This window comes from Oryzias latipes, chromosome 15, assembly GCF_002234675.1.
Source record: "Oryzias latipes chromosome 15, ASM223467v1".
Taxonomy (NCBI): domain Eukaryota; kingdom Metazoa; phylum Chordata; class Actinopteri; order Beloniformes; family Adrianichthyidae; genus Oryzias; species Oryzias latipes.
In genome coordinates this window covers 25722658-25741462 of record NC_019873.2, presented here as the reverse complement: position 1 = coordinate 25741462, position 18805 = coordinate 25722658, and the positions used below count along the sequence as shown (strand labels likewise).

At 36.7% G+C, this 18805-nt stretch overlaps 1 protein-coding gene across 35 annotated transcripts in view; it reads right to left on the bottom strand.

The window, feature by feature from the left end:
- nrxn1 (neurexin 1) overlaps positions 1 to 18805 on the bottom strand; it is a 261829-nt gene that overhangs the window by 140207 nt on the left and 102817 nt on the right. For 25 of the 35 annotated variants that reach the window (XM_023963299.1, XM_023963303.1, XM_023963319.1 and 22 more), the window contains 3 exons: positions 13778 to 14161; positions 7034 to 7237; positions 3591 to 3617 (listed from right to left, as the gene is read on the bottom strand). In XM_023963299.1, coding sequence (XP_023819067.1) covers positions 3591 to 3617; positions 7034 to 7237; positions 13778 to 14161 — 615 coding nt within the window. The remainder of the gene's footprint in view (positions 1 to 3590; positions 3618 to 7033; positions 7238 to 13777; positions 14162 to 18805) is intronic. The other 10 variants (XM_023963309.1, XM_023963325.1, XM_023963314.1 and 7 more) reach the window with 1 other exon arrangement.

Here is an 18805-nt window from a genome sequence, read left to right as displayed (position 1 = left end):
TTGATCTTTGCCTTCCATCATTCTGTCCTTGTTGCTTTCTAAGGAGGAAGAAACGGGGGAGGAGAAGAAAGGACGGGAGAGACGGGGAGGGGGTATCAAGACGAACATTTCGGCATGCTATCTACTATATGTGTTCGCCTGCTGCCGATGGTGGGGGTTGTGGGCAAACCACAGGGATTTCGGCCTCCAGTCCACTAACTGAATGCCCCAAATGCCAGGCAGAAGCTGCAGTGAATCAACAGTGCCGGCCTCCCTGACCTCCCTTTGACACAAAGAAAGCAAAAATATAAAAGGGGTGCATCATCTAAAGGTGTGATTATCCACCCAATCAGCTCAGACTCAGATAGCGCTGCCGCTTGCTTTAACAGTATGATTCGCACAGGTGGAGGGAGAAATAAATCAGAGCCGAAGCTGCTGACCATATCGCCTCAATAAAGCCAAAGTAGACATCAAAACTACACAGTAATCTCATTTATAACACGGCAACCTATCAAAATGAACTTTTTCAGTCTTTTACATAGAATATGTGAAGGTCAGATCAATAAGAAATGATGACGGATAAACGTTAGTTTCTAAAAACTTTTGAAGTTGAATGCAGTGAAATGTTATCTAGAACTAACCTGGGCTAAACATAAAACAGCTGCCAAGATGTTGTTTTTCTTTATTTTTCGTAATTGGAAATAAATTCAGGCATGAAGGTTTTTTTTTTGTTTGACTTGCTTTTGAATTGCTGCTACCCAAATTATTTCCTCCCCCGTTCTGTAATCTGTAACCAACTTGTTATTTGGATATTAACCAGAAGCTATATAATGTTGAATAATAGAGATAAATGGCTTTACAAAAAATACCAACAATACATAGAATAAACTATAATATAGGATGCATTATTAGACTATTATGCTTGAAATTAAATAAATAAATACAAATTCTGCACTTGTTTTCCCTTAAGGGTTGCAGTGGGTTCAGCATTAAAATGAGAAGAATTTAGGTTGCAGAAAAACAAGCAGATGTGTCGACTTTCTTGTGCTAAAAGTTTCCGTTTGTTTTCATTCGTTGCTTGTTAACAGCATAAGTCAACGTGGCACTGTTTTGTGCCCCCCCCAGGGACTTGAAGTCCCTAATTGACAGTGATGGGTTCTTCTGAGTCTGTATGGAATTGCCTCATCCACTAAGCTGACCGGAGCAGCAGCGCCTGACAGGACACATTAACAGTAAAAATAAGGCGAGAAAAATAACCTTAAAAAAAATAAATGAAATACTAACTCTTTAAAATCACAAAAGCCTTGAAGTTATTTTTTTTAAGCCGTCAATGGAATGTTTTCCCAAGATTAATCAAATGGCCAAAGTACTTTTTTTTATGTGTTTATGGCCTTTTTAATTATGGGATTCCCATATTGCATAATCAAAATGCTTATCTTTTATTAATTATTTTTGTCTTTTCATGAACATTAACTAAACATATGGCAAAAACAATCAACTAAGCTCAGGAAACAATGCTAGAAGGATACATTTCAATCCTTTTTATAAAAAAAAAAAAGTGCTGCTTGTATGACTATCAACGATCCCTGATCATGCTCAGATGATGTCTTCACACCGCCTTCATAGAGCAAGAATGACCTTTCGAAGCATTTGACTGAGACAATTAGAGCTTTTTATCTGCATACACAAACAAGGATGAGATGCAGGAAGCATGAAGGATGCTATTTAGCATTTAGAAAGGTGTTAAGAAGCGCCGGCTCAGGAGCATGTTAAGAGGTCTCATTATGTGATTGTGTGCGGAGGCATTTTGTTGTGTAAGTCTCCATTTTTGATCAAGCAGTGACCTTCAACACTGTTACACCTACGGACAGTGAGCCCCAATCTGAGTGTTTTCAGACAAGCTCATATATAACATCTGACACAGTCTGGTAAGTCATTATGGAACTCAAACTTTTTTTTATTTCCACCTTGTATTCCCTTCTGTTTGCCTCAGAATCATTAGACAGGAAAACCAATCCTGTATTATGATCCCTGAGAGGTTATTATTAATTCATTAGTGTTCCTAAAGAATAAATATCAGACATATTTACCGCTGAAAATACTGCTGTGTAATATAATTTTTATAACTCATCTGCAAAAGTACTCCAAAGGATGTCACTTCTCCTGTGCCGAGATGAACATTTTGAGCTATTAAAGAAATATCATTTTCAACAAGAAAAGCTTCAGTCAACATAAAAGATCCTGTTCATAATACATGAATGTAATTTGCTCTTCTTCTCTGTCTGGGAGTCACAAAGAAAGACAATCTGGATGAACTGGATTCCTCCACAAACCAGAATTACCCACCAGATTACCACATTTTTTTTAAAGCCAGCAGCTACAAACAATTGAGAAGGTTACCTCACAGCTTTTGATCTAACAGTTGCTCCAGACAGCCAAATATATGATCTCAAGGACATGTTTCTTCTCTTTTTCTGTAATGTGCCTTCTCTGTTGGTGCCATTTTTTTTTCTGTCTCTGTCGTTAATACTTTTTCTGCTCTGTATAACAGGTTAATGGCAATAATAAAATCACATTCTGTATCTTCTGTATGCATTGAAATGGTGTTTTCAATTTACAACTGGCTGGAAATACTGAGGAAGATGGGAAAAGAAGAGGGGACTGAACGGCTGTGTGGTGGGGGAGAAACTCATACGGATAAGTTGATAGTATAGTTTTAAATAAGCCTGAAAAAAGTTTATTAATCAGAAAACTTGTTGATGTTATGTCATTAATTCTCTCCTACTTTCCGTTTTTTCCCCTTTTTTTTTCCCCCTTTGTTCCTAAAGGCACATCTTTCATCTGTCACACAGCCGCTACGTACATTTTGCAAAGTTTCCACGTATGAAATTTCCGTCTTTCACGATACATGCGTGATATACGTAATACATTTCTCGCGTTTGTCATTCGTCAATGTACGCGGATGTCCGTCAAGGTCTTTTCGTGAATTCGGTTTTAAGCTGTTTTGCTTTGTTGAGATTTACGTAGTTTATATGCAATTATTGCAGGATTTTTGTGAGACACATATTTGTGACTTTCTCGATCGTTCCACATATGTCCAGCAGACTTTTCACACATGTGTGACCCATGTATAACTTTTATACCACATACACGGCACACACATCACATTAAAATTCCGCACATGAGGCACGAATCGCTAATAAATTGAATATAAATAGCGCTATGTTCTATCTTGATTTCGTGTTCTTTGCATGATTTATTCGTACTACTTCTGTGGTTTTAACTTGGTTCATTCACTATACATCTGTGAAAACTTCAAGTAGAGACCACAACTTTTCTCAGATTCAAGTATGACCAATTTTCATCCGTGCAATGTTTTCAAAATGTACGTAGTGGCTGTCTGACACGGCCTTAAGACTTTACTACAGATACCATCAATGATTTTTATTCTTACAGCCTTTTAAAGGTTTTACTGTTTAATTTTTAAATTCATCAAAAAGGCATGAAAAGCAAACCATCCTATAAAACCACAGTGTGAGAGAACATAAAAAAGCAGCTGAGTTAGAGCAAGAGAGGAACATGAAGTAGAAGGTAGATGAACAGTAACTTACTGGAGGTACAGTTAATCCTGATACAATCTAGATGGGGGAGAATAGATGAGAGATAAATTCATCTTTCAACGTTAGAGCTGCAGACATCATTAAAGCAGACAGTCCACCCCTCTGGGGACACACACACTGACGATGCCCATCCTCTAATGCTCTCAACCATAAGATCCAGCTGCAGTGGACTGATACAAACACTGCAGTGTTCAGGTGCCAGAACAGTAAAGCAAAGTAGAAGTCGGCTTCAAATGGAGCAGAGATTTACATTTTTGGATATCACTTTTTAAGTAAAAAATGATAGTTATTTATATTTATTTTGAAAAAAATATGAGAGCATCAAAATTTGGACAAAGTCATTCAGGGCCAACTGGAAGGTATTCCAACTCTCCCTTACTCTGAGTAAAAATGAAATAATTATGAATTTTAGACAAATAGTTTTGTTGTTTTCCATATTTTATCCTAACACAAAAAAAGCTGAAACAAGTATTTGTATTATGAAAGACGGAATTGTTGTTGACTCAGACATTTCTGTTTTAATTCCTATTTCCATTTTGTATTTTGAACACGGCAGGTGCTTTAGCCAGCCCTAAAAAATGACAATCCTATGACGTTATAGTGTAATTGTAATCGCCTATAGCAAAAAATGGGAAATAAAATTGGTCTAAAGGAAAAATACGCCACATTAGAAGGCACACTTGGTTTGAATTTCAAGTACATTTTGACTTCAGGTAAACACAGAGTTACATTTGTGTTACATTTCTCCATTTTTATTTCACTTAATCAAAAAGTCAAAATTTACAAACTTTAAAAAAAAATCCAAGTACCATGCCCAGTATGAATTGGTAGCTTTAGAACCTAAGTTTTGAAGTACTGATCATTTTATTTGCAGCATGTGCTCTCCAGGCCCTTACAGATCTGTGAAGGAATTGTGTCCCAGCCTTCTTAACAAATTTGCTTCAGCTCTGGGACGTGCGAGAACACTTATGTTCACACTACCTGAAGCTCCTGCCACTACCATGACGTACTGACTTTGACAAGGTCACTTCAACAACCTGATTCATCTCAATCCTTAAAGTTGGTGTGATCCTTGTTTTTATGCTGTCACTTGTTTTACAACCAAATTTCTCAAATGTATTGGCTTTTGCTATGACATTTTTTTAGCAGTGTACAATGTCTGGTTTTCAGCAAAACTCAGTTTTACATTGGCTTCGAGAAACATTTCGTGGCTTGATTAATTTAAGATGCTGCCCTTCTATTTATAAAAAAAATAACTTCAAACTTTTTAATTCTATGCCAGACAAGCCATAAGATTTTAGTATCAAAACGGTACATAATAAACTAATTGACACGTGGCTGAGATTCATTTCCCATTTTTAGCTTTGACAGGAGAAAAAGTAATTTCATTTTTTCTAGCAGTTTTTAATTAGTCAAAAATCTGACCATAAGGCTCATTATAAAGAACTTTTACAATAATTTAGAATTTATTCACAGAATAACCTCTCACACTCAAGAAAAAAAGAGAAAAACGAGAAATCAAATGTATATAATTTACAGTCATTAGACCTAATCTAAAGTCATAATTAAAAGTCTAGAACTGTAAAACATGATCCTTTGAAGAAATTGATTCATTAGAGTTTGATATTCGGTCCTAATTCAAAATTGTAAAAGTGTACTCAGTTATTAATACAAAGTTTTTGAATTTTGGTTCATTAATTGCTAATGTGGTATATCAGATACTGTTTATCCAACGTTGTTATTTCTTTTATTTATTGTTTGAGCTCTGTTTTTTTTTTTTTTTTTTTTTTTTTTTTAATGAAATGTGCTTCTTAAGCACATTTCAAGTTTGAAATGAGTTTATAACAAAAGTCAGAAAAGGAAACGGACAAAAAAAAACAAAGTTTACATTTATAGCATAGGTTGGATAATGGTTAAACATTTGAAATTTGAGAAATACGTTATTGTTGTTTTTTAACCTTATTAATTGTCAGCACAACATTTTAAACATTATACTGATAGTTCTTTTTTAGACTAATCAGATGCAAGAAATTATATTTGTTTTTGCATACGGCTTGCGAAATACACAGAAAAACGGTCTAATAACATATATGATGTATTTATTAAAAACAGACTTTCTACACAAGTTAAAGTTTGAGGTGCTGTGATTCCCGTGTTTTTCAGGGGTAGTGACTTAAAAAATGTCAAGACTACACCACACCACACAGGACAAATTACATTAGTTTAATAAACAAATCTGAAGCAAAGACTAACAAATATTTTACCTAAGTTGGAAATATGAGTTTTGTTTAATTTCTAAGAAGAAACTCCCTATAAAATCTAAAAGGAAATAATCTAAACTGCATTCCCTTTTAGTTCAATTGCTTTAGATGATAGAGCACAAGAATAATAAATAACCAAAATAACCATAACAACTGTGTCGCAGATTCCATAGTTGTTTATACTGTATAACAAATATTAATGGTTTCCTTTTTTGGACAAAGAGTTTGTGTTTTATCTAAAAGATGTGAATGAGGTTAACCTACAAGCCCCCTTCCCATTTGGCCCTGTTGTCATGTGTTGTCAACCACAGCAGAAAAGTGATCGCAAACAACCAGAGACCAACGGCAGCCTGCCCTTACAGGGAATGCTCTGCTTTCTCTTCAGAGAAACTAAGAAAAAGATGGGCTTCAAGGGCGGATGTCCACAGATAAACTCTAAAAACTTGAACATTTGTCAGGTTTGTCAAGAAAACAAAACAAGGCAGCGTGCTCTTTCCATCAGAGGGCAGTCTTTTTTTAGTCGCGATGATCTAACTTGTCAGCGCTGTCAGCGCATGGTGCTTTTGTCTTTCATAGTGGGACATGTAGTTTTTAAAGGTTGACGCTGACATCATACGCAGGCTTGTCTACTTTGCATGCACAGCTAAACCACTCTGTGGAGGGAAGCCATCGGAAAGCAGAGATATAAGACTATAATTGGCACAACAAAAAACATAATCACAGTTTTACCATCAAAGAGAAGAGAAATAAAAGTCAATAGTTTCACCCTTAGCTGGAGAAAATGATGCTTTATGTTGTAGCCATATTTATACTTCTATAATGTCTGAAGTGAAAATAAAAGATTTAAAAATAAACAAAAAATTTTGTGCCAAGACTCAGACTATATGAGTCTATTGTATGAGGCTGCAACTTTTAAAGGAATGCACATCTATGGATGCTGGTCAAAGTAAGCGATAGAGTAGGCTGTGAGCATTCCCCGCTGGGCAATGATGGCTGTGTGCTCTGCTGGCAGTGAGCCTAGAGCTGCAGACTTAAGACCTTGAAAGCCTTTACAGCTTCTCCTTCTATTCATAATATGTGATCTAATTGGCGTATGTGTGAGGGAGAGTCGGAGTGCATTCGAAAGCATCGCCGAGCCTTGCTGCCGTGATTCATACATTTTGGAGGCTTTACCTAAATTGACAGTTAGTCGTACACGACCGCTATCCAACTCCAGGCGCAGGGTGTCTGCAGAGTCTCGAGATGTGGTGGCTATCAGGATACCATACGCTCTCTGGGAGCGGAATCGCAGAGACACATCCTCAGCTTCGGTATGCATCACCACAGGAAGCTGGACCTTCATGAACTTACTTCCATCATAGCTGAGTATTGTTGCTTCTGTAGAAGGAAAACAAGAAAAAATTATAGTATTGGCAAAAACATCATATAAAATATTAGTATAGTTTTAATTTGTCTTTTTGTCACCAAGGAAAAGAGTTCATTATCTATTATTTAAAGGTCACAGCCGCTGAAACCATCCCATATCCTTAAACTCCCACCACCTTTTTTAATAGAATGAAAAATTCCTATTACTTCTCATATAACTAAAGTTCAATGGTAAATGTATTTACTCTTTAGAATCAGAACAATAATCAATAAACAGACAATTCAAAAAAAAAAAGTCTCGTAGTTTTGTTCAAAGTCAATTTAAAGAAATCGGACAGAAGCTTCCATGTAGTTTTTACAGAAATCAAGTATCTTGCTTCGGAAAACCCTTTAGAGAATATATCTTAATATTTAGTATTCTTCAAATAGCAATTTCAAGGTCAGTGTGAACTCAGGGACCAAGGATTTTTTCTTTCTTTTTTTTGTCTTTTTTTTTTTTCAATATTTCTGAAATTGTTCAGCCTCACCATGTGCCAACATTTCTGATGTCCTTTTTCTGGGTTTATTTATTGCCCACCATGATCTCTACCGGTGAAAGAATTTCAGAGTTTTTCCTTCTTAAACTGTAAAACAAAATATTTTCACGATCCTTTCATTAATGGCTGAAGATTAAGAGCACATCCTTTACCTTTCTTTTTTTTTTCTTATTAAAAAAGGGTGATAAGTAGCAACAAGGACACAGTATTTCTAATTTATCAGTAGATGTGAGGCATTGGCTTTGTCACAGTCATAATAGCAACAACACAATGCTAGGGTCAGAACACTGAAAAAGACTTCTGCAAATAAGCAGTGACAGGATATTAGAATGAATGATTGAAACACTGTCAAAGTACTTTTTTGTTGTTTTTCACAGGTGATTGAGTCCATACTCAATTCTGTGTTTTGAATTGTAAAAAGAATTAAAAAAAAAAAAGGTGAATAGGTTTAAAACATCCAGGAAAAATGAGTGTCACTTGATTTGCAGATTTATTGTCCACAAACAATCTGGAATAAATATGTTTTTCTATTACTATTAACCTGCAATTGGAATGGAAAGATGGCTAACAAGGAAGGAAGGCACATGTAGAATAGTCAAAGAAATTACCAAAATAAAGTTAAGTCATTGTTTTTTTCAGGACAAGCAACAGCACTGTCTCTAGCTTTTTAAGTTAAGAAATTCCCCAAAAATTTGATATTTAGTCACAATATACATAAATGATGTTATTTATTAGAATAGTGCAAACACTCTAACTATTGAACTTTTTTAAAATGACAAAAAAAAAAAATTATGTAAGAGAAAAAAAGAGCACAAAAAGTAAGGAAATAGGTACTTGTTTCTTTTTTATTTAAATTTAAACAGTAAAGTATTGCATTAAAGCAAATAGATTCTGGATGAAGTCCATCTTTAAACTATAGACCATCCGTTGCCCTAAAAGAAATATATGTTTCCCAAATGTCAAATATATTACAAAGGAGAAATGTTCCCAAAAAAACTGCAAAAAATCATTTTGTTACCTTCTGCGTAAATTTTAGAACTCAATAGCAAAACCATTAATAGATATACAATCCTGTGAAGAACAGAATAAGTTGGACCAGTTGGAGGGATAGGAAATGGGGAGCAGTAGGGGGTGACAGGGTACCAATGAACTCACGCCACCTCATCACCACTTTTTTTATCACACAGAGCTAATGTCACATCCATCCCTTGGGATGACACCGTCACATTCCTCACCCAAATCCAATTTCTCCAAGCCCCCCTGGGGAAGGCTGCAGATGATGGGATGTGTGACAAACGAGTTCTCACCACTAAACTCTCTGCTTTCTGCCAGGCAGCAAGAGCTGCATTTGGAAACTGTAGGCAGTTACAAAGAAAAATGGAGCAACTTTTTAACATCCAACTCAACCAAACCCTTTTACTTTCAGACAGAGCCAGGGGATTTGGATCTTGGTTGATACATATACCAGAAAAACGACTTATTTTCATCAAGTGTACGTATAGACACTGCAACAGTTAGTACCTAGCATTATATTTATGTTATGTTTGGACAAAGAAATATTAAACAAAACAACAATGATGAGTAACTGACCTGAGTGCAGCTCTACATACACTCACTCTTTCTTTACCTAATTATCCCTGGTGTCTGTGCAGGTGATACTTAAGTACTCATTGGACAGTCGTAGGATGCCCACACAAACCACATCCTGGTTGTCTAATTTCATCATTTTGATGGGCATTAACATTTTTGAACAAAATTAACAGGCATCCTGTATACTGCAAGATAAAGAAAAAACAAAAGACACACCTGTGTCTCACCTACTTCCCCTTTATGTGTGGTATAAGTCTTCACTACGACCTGTCACTTGAAGCATCCTCATCGAGAAAAAAACATGGAGGACTATTGTCTCTACGAGCTCATTGAGTGCTCTATGACATAGATATTTCATGCAGGCCACCTGCTTGCCTTGCACAGGTTTGCCCATTTTTTTCATCCACCCATGAAGGCAGTTCTGACTTAGGCAACCTTGGGAAGACTTCTTTTGTAGTCGTCCTCAAAAGGTAGGATGGGTTAAAAGTCAACACGTAATTTTTTGTTCTCCCAACTTGGGTTAGCATGCTCATCGAAAGTAGTCAGCTGCTCGTTACAGAATTGTGACATCCCACATTTTCATGGCAGAAGACTCACCTAAATTCAAAAATTGCCACAGAAAAACTGCCACAGGCTTTAAAAACATATTTTCGACAGCCATAATTACCTGAACACCTACTTGTATTAATTCACTAATTCAGATTAGTTTACATCCTCTATACTGGAGAATTGTACAGTTCAAGAAATGCAGTCATTACCGTGAAAGAAAACCTGATGGCTCACTTGACTTGTGCGGTCCTATGACCGTACGGGAACTTGAATGGGAAGCTAAATAAGGGAAAGCTCAAAATAAATCCTTTTAGAAAAACTAAATATTTTACCTGATTTTGGGTTGTGACAATATAAATAAAGCATGCTAGAAAATACATTAGACTTGTTCTAAAGATCCTGTTAAAACTTGAGTGTACTAATTTCAATTCTTGTCCTACAAAAGGACATTTTAGAAAAGTTACTAAAATGTTACTGTATGAAGAAAAGCCACCCAAAGATCAGAGACTTTAAGAAAAACTTAAACAAAGTGAGTTAAATGTCTTCTATTAGCTAAGACTCTTGAAAATCTTTGTTTCCAAGTTATTCCACTACTTGCATGTAATGTTTAAACAAATGTCAACTCACATCACTGTTTTAGCCACAATTCCCACATTTAATCTCATTTTCTATGCATCTGTGGAAATCCCCACCAGGCAAGGGACAATCAGTACTCTGCTATTTGTGATTCAAATTGCAGATATGCTGTCCACCATTCAATTTAAAACTAAGGAAAAACAGACAACCTTTTTTAGGCCATTCTGGAGTTTCATCTTGGCTTTTACTTTGGTTCAGTGGAAAACATATTTATACTCTAAAAAATTATGAATGAACCAAATGTAAATTCCGTGAAGACCTCAGGTATTTTACTGTTGTCCACAAAGCATTTCATAAACACCTAACACTATGGTACATGTTGAGCTCCATCTAAAGCCTTAAATGTACTCCTAAAGATTACATTTATTGAGTCCTAACCTTTATTTCTAAGGGGAAAGTATAGCTTTTAAAAGTCAAATTGTCTGCAATTTTGACTGTTTTCTCAAACAGCAGGAAGACAAGTGTGTTTGGTGTGTGCCACACAATATACGTTGAAGACATATTGCTTTACTTGCTTTATTCAAGCAGGTAAATGTAGTAAAACCTCTGTCTGAAAATGTTTGATATAATATAAATTCTCTTGGCATTGGAAAACAATAGGAAACATTTGCATATGCTGTAATCCACCTACTACACCATCTGGGTGGCTGCTTTAGCTTTACGCTGCAAGACTAATATTTAGGCTAATTAGCAAGTGAAGGAACAATGAAGTGGAAGACATTTGGGATGCAAGGGGGAAAATTGCTTTGTCTGCTTAATTAAAATGTCTCAAAATAGGACAAATAGCTCCATGGTTCTCTTCTAGAGCTCCACCTCTTGTTCCTTCCACTCCTCAACCTCCTCCTCTGCCATATGCAGTAGCTGTATTTTGCCACCGGGTGGTACACCATGCTTGGATAAGTGAGAGCAGGGGTAATTCTTTTGACAGCTTCTCAGCCTGCTGGTGCCTGCTTCATCCTACCAGCGCAGAGGCAATCTGGAACCATCAAAACAGCTGGCAGCTAGCCAGGGCCCATGCATACCACTACTCCCACTCACACTACTCCCAGTCCCACATTCAAGAGCAGAAACACACCAGAGAAGCAAAGACTGAGATGCTGCTGCACAGATGTTTTTTTTTTTTTTTTTTTTAATTTCTCAAATGTAACGCATGACTTTGGAATTGCAATATAAAAACAATATGTGTACATCCAATTATCTTGGAAATAAAAACAATCTGCAGTCTGTCTGTAAGCAAGATTTTGTTAGTTTTTTGGGGGAAGTTTTTTTTTTTTAAAATTTCAGATGCAATATTAATTTTATGTGATACTGTACATTTTCTGAAGATCTGTTAAAAAAGTCAAAATTGCTTGTCTGAAAGACCAAATAACCCTTTAATCTTGGTTCTTTTTCTTTAAATGACAAAAACAGTTCTGCCAGTTTTTCAGACATGTTTTACCTCAGGGTAAAGTAGTGCAACGATTGCATAGTTTAAGCAATTTTAAACATTAAGGCTGTGATTCAAGAAAATACCTTCTTTTCACTTTGAGACAAAGTCCATATCTGCTTTCCATGAAAATAACTCAGGATTATAGGGTCAAAGGAAACCTGTTCCGGCTGAGAACTTTTTTTTTTGGTGCGTGGGAATGTCTTCTTCCTTTTCTTTCCTCTAGAGGAAACACATATAAGTTGTCTGCACCAACTCTGGTCATGAGTGACTGGTTTGATGAGGCAGACGGTTAGCAGAAGACAGCCAATTTACAGGCTAGAGCATTGTAGTCAGGATCACCAATGTCTCAGTGGTGAATCAGTCACCTGCCACTCAAGATACTCTGACATTTGTCTGACTTATCCTGACTTTCCTTGACTGCTAAGTTCCAAAGGCATACTTTCTTCCCTGCTTGTTTTTATTTTTGCACTACAGCATAAACATATGTATTTGCTTGTGGACAGAATATGTCAGCATCTTGTCTGTTTTCAAATAGTAGTTGGGAAAAACCAGGGTTTTCCTGTATAGTTTATCCAATAAAACTAAAGTGAGGAACATGCGGCTAGTGTTAAACCAAGATCCTTGGTAGTTCTTTCATTGAATTCAATGGTTTTCACATGCTGGTATTAATCAGTTGTACATTCAGAAGCTCATTGAATTTTAGCATGGTACTATGATAGAATGTTATCTGTGCAACAAGACTGAAAAATGTTGGTGTCATAAAAACGGAATTGAAAACAAGTGCAACTTGACGACTGAGTGTTCAGCCACAGATTAAGTTCAGGGGACAATAAAAGTCACAAACTTTCTGCAAAGTCACAAAAGACCTTGTAACTTTATCTAGTATTTGGATTTACTTAAAAAATGAGTAATGGCAGCATCATGGAGTCTAGTCTGTGCATTCTCTTTACAATGCAAAGTGTCAGATGCAGTGTTGTTAAGAATGCCGCCTTTGAAATCTAGATAAGGCCGTGTCAAACACCTGCTACATACATTTTGTGCATTTTACAGGTATGTAATTTCAGTTTCTCATGATAGATGCGTGATAAGTGTTTTTTGTGTTAGTCATTCATCGATGAGCGCAGATGTCCGTTGAGGGTTTCGGCCGATGGGACTTTACATTAATTCGGTTTTGAGCTTTTCAGAAATTTGGGTTGGTTGAAAATTACACAGTTTATGCGCATTTAACGTAGTTTATACACTATTACATAAATCTTATGCAACTGTGTGTGATTTTTGCGAGATGCATGTGCAAATTTGTGGCTTTCGTCAACCGTTCAATGTAAGACTAATAGACTTTTCACACATGTACCACCAATGTATAGCTTTTATAACACAAATGGTGCACATATCACGTTATAACAATGTCACTGACACACAAATGTTGGGCCAGATTTGGCTTTTACGTGGATTTATATGTTCTTTGCGTGGTTTATTCATACTTCGTGGTTTTAATGTGATACATTCGTGGAACATCTGTAAAAATTACATGTGAAAGACCACAACTTTTCTCACTCTTACCACATATATTCACGAATGACCAATTTTTATGCATCGTTGTATGACAGTTATAAACATGTTTCTGGAAGCAAACGTTTCTATTAACACACTCCTAAATCTTGTGGAAAGCCTTCCCAGAAAAGAGGAAGCCCACTAAGTTGGCAATGGTGAGTCTATGTCACAATAAACCCCATGGATTATGGACGGAAAGTAATTTAAGGTCAAGGAAAGGCAGAGAAGCAATGTTAGTGTAGGTCATAAAGCAACATTTACCTCTTTCACAAGAGCGACCCAGGTATCCAGTTCCAGAACAGTCACATACGTAGCGGTTCCAACCCTCTCTGCAGATTCCATTGTTTTGGCAGGGGTTGCTCAAGCACTGTTTAGAAGGCTCTTTGGAACAAGATGGTTTGACCCCTGTAGCCTTCTGGATCTCTGCTAGCCGTCGGACATCCTTACTTTGTCCATCAATAAATAAATCGCGGATGCAGCCCACGTAGCCATAGTTAAGTAGGGCAGTCCATACTTCTGTGGGGAACACCAGTCCCATTTTGTTTTCTGGCAGTCCACCAAGGTAGAGATTGTCATCCAAGTCCAAGATCTCACTTTCTCCCGGGGCTGTGTAAGCAGTACGTAGGGTATTGATAGAGATGGTACCTAAAAAGAAAAAAAAAATATAACAATGAGACGCTGTAGGGCAATTCACTGATTGGTTTTTTTATTTGTGTTGTAAAGCAGTTCATTAAATGCAGAAGGTTTAACACCAAATTTGGTGCTGGATGCTAATAAGCATTACTAGGCTGTGGATAACATATTAAAAAAAAAAAATTTTGCAAAAATAAGTTAATACATAAAACATTGAATAAGTTTGTCAAGATTCATCTAATTGAAAATAATTTTCTTAAACACAAACTGAATAATGACCGTTGATAAAACACATTATTTACAGGACACACACTCGATTAAGGGACCACTCTATTTTCTCTGTGTTGAATGGGTTTCCAAAAAAAATACTTAAAAGAAATGCAAAGTGAGCTACAGTTTGCTACCATCAGCAAATCAGTGTTACTTTCCACCTTGTCCCTCCTCCTGTTTGTCTCTCCAACACATAAACCTACGTTGAGGGTTTGTGTGTTTTCCCTCTATGATTTATCACTCGCATTCAGGTTTAATTCTCGATCTGGAGCACGGTAAACAACGGCGGACATGACTGGACTGTAAAGATGTGAAAAAAGGAAAGCCTTACTGTGGGACTCAGACTGGGTGATTAATTTGTATATAGATCTGTTACTTTCACTGCAGAAGCCATTGTGGACTTTAATTAATGGCGGCTGCCTCCACTGCCCACATCCCTGTCCAGTAATCTATATACCATGCTGCTGAGGACAGCAAAGCCAACAGTCTGCTGAGAGTGGCAAAGAAATGGTAAGGTAAGCATGCTAAAAACAAACTTATGTTATGATTTAGATTTTATTAGAGTCAGATGGATGATACATATGAAAGGAGTCATTAGTCATCTTCCTTAAGGTTTACAGGAAGAAACTTTTTTTTTTTAAAGCACTTTTATTTTTTAATTGCTTGTGTAGTCAGTTTGTAAGTAGAAGGCTTAGTCACACATTCCTTTTCAGGAGAGTTACAAGCATACTTTATGGAGAAATTAAATATTAAATGAGGCCTTTCACATTCCATTAAAGCTTTTTGGAATGGACAATTTAACACATTAATACTTTTTTCAATGAATGAATCCCATTTTTTTTGGTGCCAATTCAGTTGTTTACATAAATAATTTACCAATATTCAAAACAGAAAAAAACCCTCAAAAGCAAATGACAGCCTCAGTAGCTTTTGCTACTATATATATATATATATATATATATATATATATATATATATATATATATATATATATATATATATATATACACACACGTATATACAGTACATGTGTGTGTTCCATGTAGTTGAGTCAGCGTTCTTGCAAAAGTAAAGTACTTGAGTGAGACAGGTAAGGACCAAGCGTGCAATCATTAACCTGGTGCACAGTAATATGTTCTGGTTTTCTTCTCAGGGTCTTGGCCCCAGGCATCTGTTCCAGCATTTTCTTCCTACCACCCACCACCCCACTCCCACCACCACTGCTCTGTTGGGGAATTGCATGCTTGACATTGGCCACTCTTCACAGAGCCTGAAAAGCTCCCTTCAGGTTCAACTTCACAAGCTCAAGTTCATTAGTAAGAAGTGTTTATTGGACTTGAGCTATAGATCCCCTTTGTGGGATAAATATAAATATCTATTCTATTCTATGTTTAAACTTAAAATAACCATTTAATAGCAGCTCTCAATCCACACTGAAAGTCTGATCACCAAACCTTTTTAGATATTCTAAGTCTTACTGGAGACATGACAGTTAAACATACAGTCTGTGTAAAGTGAGGCTAGTAAGAGACAGTGGCGGGCTGTTATCATGTCTGGGGCATCTGCTGACAGCGCTTTGCTCACTTGTCAAAGTCCTGTAAGGAAGTTAGTAAAAACAGTCAAACTTTGTTAAGTCAAAATGAAGAACACAATCCTACGGGGACAGGATTCATTTTCATGCTTGCAGCTTGGGAAAAGTAACACATACACATGCTGCAGGAGTCCCTATGCTTGAATCACTTTCATAGTCACAAGGGGAATGCAATGGTCTTTGCAAAAGCTACTGAGCATAAAAGAGATGAGTGAATACAGATAAACATAGCAGGAGTTAAATTGAGAAAGAAGTCCATGATGACAAATAAAAGAACAGATGATAAAAAGGCACTGCGTTCCCTGAAAGTACAGCATATTAATAATGAAGAAAAAAGACCAATCACTTGGATAAGACATTAGTTTCAATATGTGAAGGTTTGAAAACAGGTTTTAAGAGCTTCCATTTCTTTTTCCAAGGTTTGACCCACAAGATGTATTCTTCTATCAGACCTGAACACTGGAGTCCAAATGACAGCTCAGATCTCTCTCACATTTTCTGCATCAGCAACCCAGCTCAACTTGGCAAGAGGTCCCCTAACCCCACTCACACATTCCCAAAACATGTTAGACAGGGGATTACTGCAATCCAGTTAGGGCGATACAGCCAAATCTCTCTATGTGATTGGATTCTCTGTTGAGGGAGAAGCCTGTAAGTTGGCTGTGAGTTTGGGAATGGGTTATCTACATATTTATGTGTGATCACTTGTTTGTGTTTGAAGCCGCAGAGCGCATGCTTCTGTAGTAATGTCCGCGAAATCTCCCTGATGAGTGACCTGCAGCACTCCAAGCCTAGTAACCACCACTTAAAGGCAGAATGTCTGCTAACATCTCCAATGCATTGAGGCCAGCCTGCTTCCCAAAGGAAGAGCCAACGAAACTAAATAGGCCAATAGGCCCATTGCCACAGCTGCAGGAAGTGTTGCACATGGAGAACAGGGCTGTGGGTAATTATGTCTGGCTGTTTCGTTGCATTTTTGTGATGCGCTCGCTGATATGTATTAATAACATGTTCAATATTCGCTCACAAAACCATATGCTTCCTAAATCATACACAATTGTTGTGTTTTTAATGACTTCAAACAGTGTACTGACAAGCTAGGTTGAATGCAGGACTAAGACAGTTAATTTCTCCATTGAGACCCACTCTATGAAAATTGTGTTTTTGGTGTTTTTAACATGTTCTTGTGGCATTTTTCTTAAATTAAGGACATAAATGAAAACAATTAAGCTTAAAATTGCATTTCAGAGCAACTTGGGTAGACCACAAGTTCCCTGCTCCATCTGATGCATCCACTTGTAGAAAACTATCTATCTCGGTTTTCCTGGTTTGACCTGACATCTGACTCAAAACTGTACCGCTGATAGTTCCAATATTGGAGGCCTTTTATTTTTTCTTGCACCGGTAATGTAATTTTGGGGGTGTGAGGTGCTGTAAGTTGGCTGGAGAGCAAAACAGAGAGCTCTCAGTGACAGGGAGGGAAGGGGGTGCAGGGTTGCCTTACGCCAACAGTGCCACACACTACTCAGACGCAAATTTCTAATTTACTCCTGCTGCTCTGCAGAAACTATGTCCTAGAAACGTCACAGTTGCTTTTTTGTTTTTGCAAAAAAATGACAATCATAATAAAATGACCACTAGGAACACTTTTAAAATAGATTCAAAGATGATCAAAGTGGGTCTTTTAAGTAAGACTGATTACATATACATCTGAGCAGATACAATAGAATTGGTATGATTAGTGTTATCCACGATATTGAAACACAATAAAAATAAACATGTAAAGAAACTGTAAAAACTCAATTTCACCCATTCAGAATGTTGTGAATAAATCAGTTTATGTTACAGACAAAAATGCATGTAGATTTAAATGTGCTCATTTAAATATCAAGATGGCAATTTTTTAATATGGAGATCTAGGTTAATCTAAAGAAATTGGCAAAAATGAAGAAACCCTTGTAGTTTAAGGCTACCTTTTAATGTACACACTGATTAGAAGACACTATTGCTGTTGCTACAGTATTTTAACTATTTAGTTGCCCCTGTCACGTTGGAATTCAGACACCTTTTGAGTCCCTTATCCACTTCAGTACTTAGTTCTAATGCCTTACACTTGAGGAAAGGAGGAAAAGTTACTCCAAAATGTCATTAGTGCACAGCTTAGTACAGCACTGTGCAGTAACTGTCTTGGTCCTGGGAGAGCACCCCCTCCTGTTTCCATGGAAACCCAGAAAGGGTAGACTGAGAGAACAGTGAGCAGAGATAGCTTAAGGTTGCATGCGCAAGTGTTCAAGAAAGCCGGTTTGTGTGGGTGGATAATAATTGGGTCCTAGATTGATAATGAGTTCAATATAATTTAGTAAGTTCTTTCTGTAATTTGATGCACAATAAATTAGGGCTGGGTAGTACAGTGACCAATTATGATCTAATTAAAAGAGATACTATTCATTAAAAGATGTGAAATTATGAAATATTAACTCTATGTAACTATTGTTTTCCATACAAAGGCTTACGTTGGTTTGATGGTTTATAGCAACAGTGATAAATTGGTATGAGAAAAAAAAGGTCTCTAACTACATTATTTTGCTCTAACAACTTTTCAACTTTTGGTCTGGTTTGTTTGATGCAGACCAATAATTAGTTCCTTCTAGATAAGGAGTGATATTTGATTCACAATCGCATGGATCATTCTCCAGCATGATTTGTATAATTGAGAAGCTACTTACTGCATTAGGTAGTTAAATTACTCATATTTAAACCTTAAACTTTTAAACCTTAATTCAAGAAATCTCTAA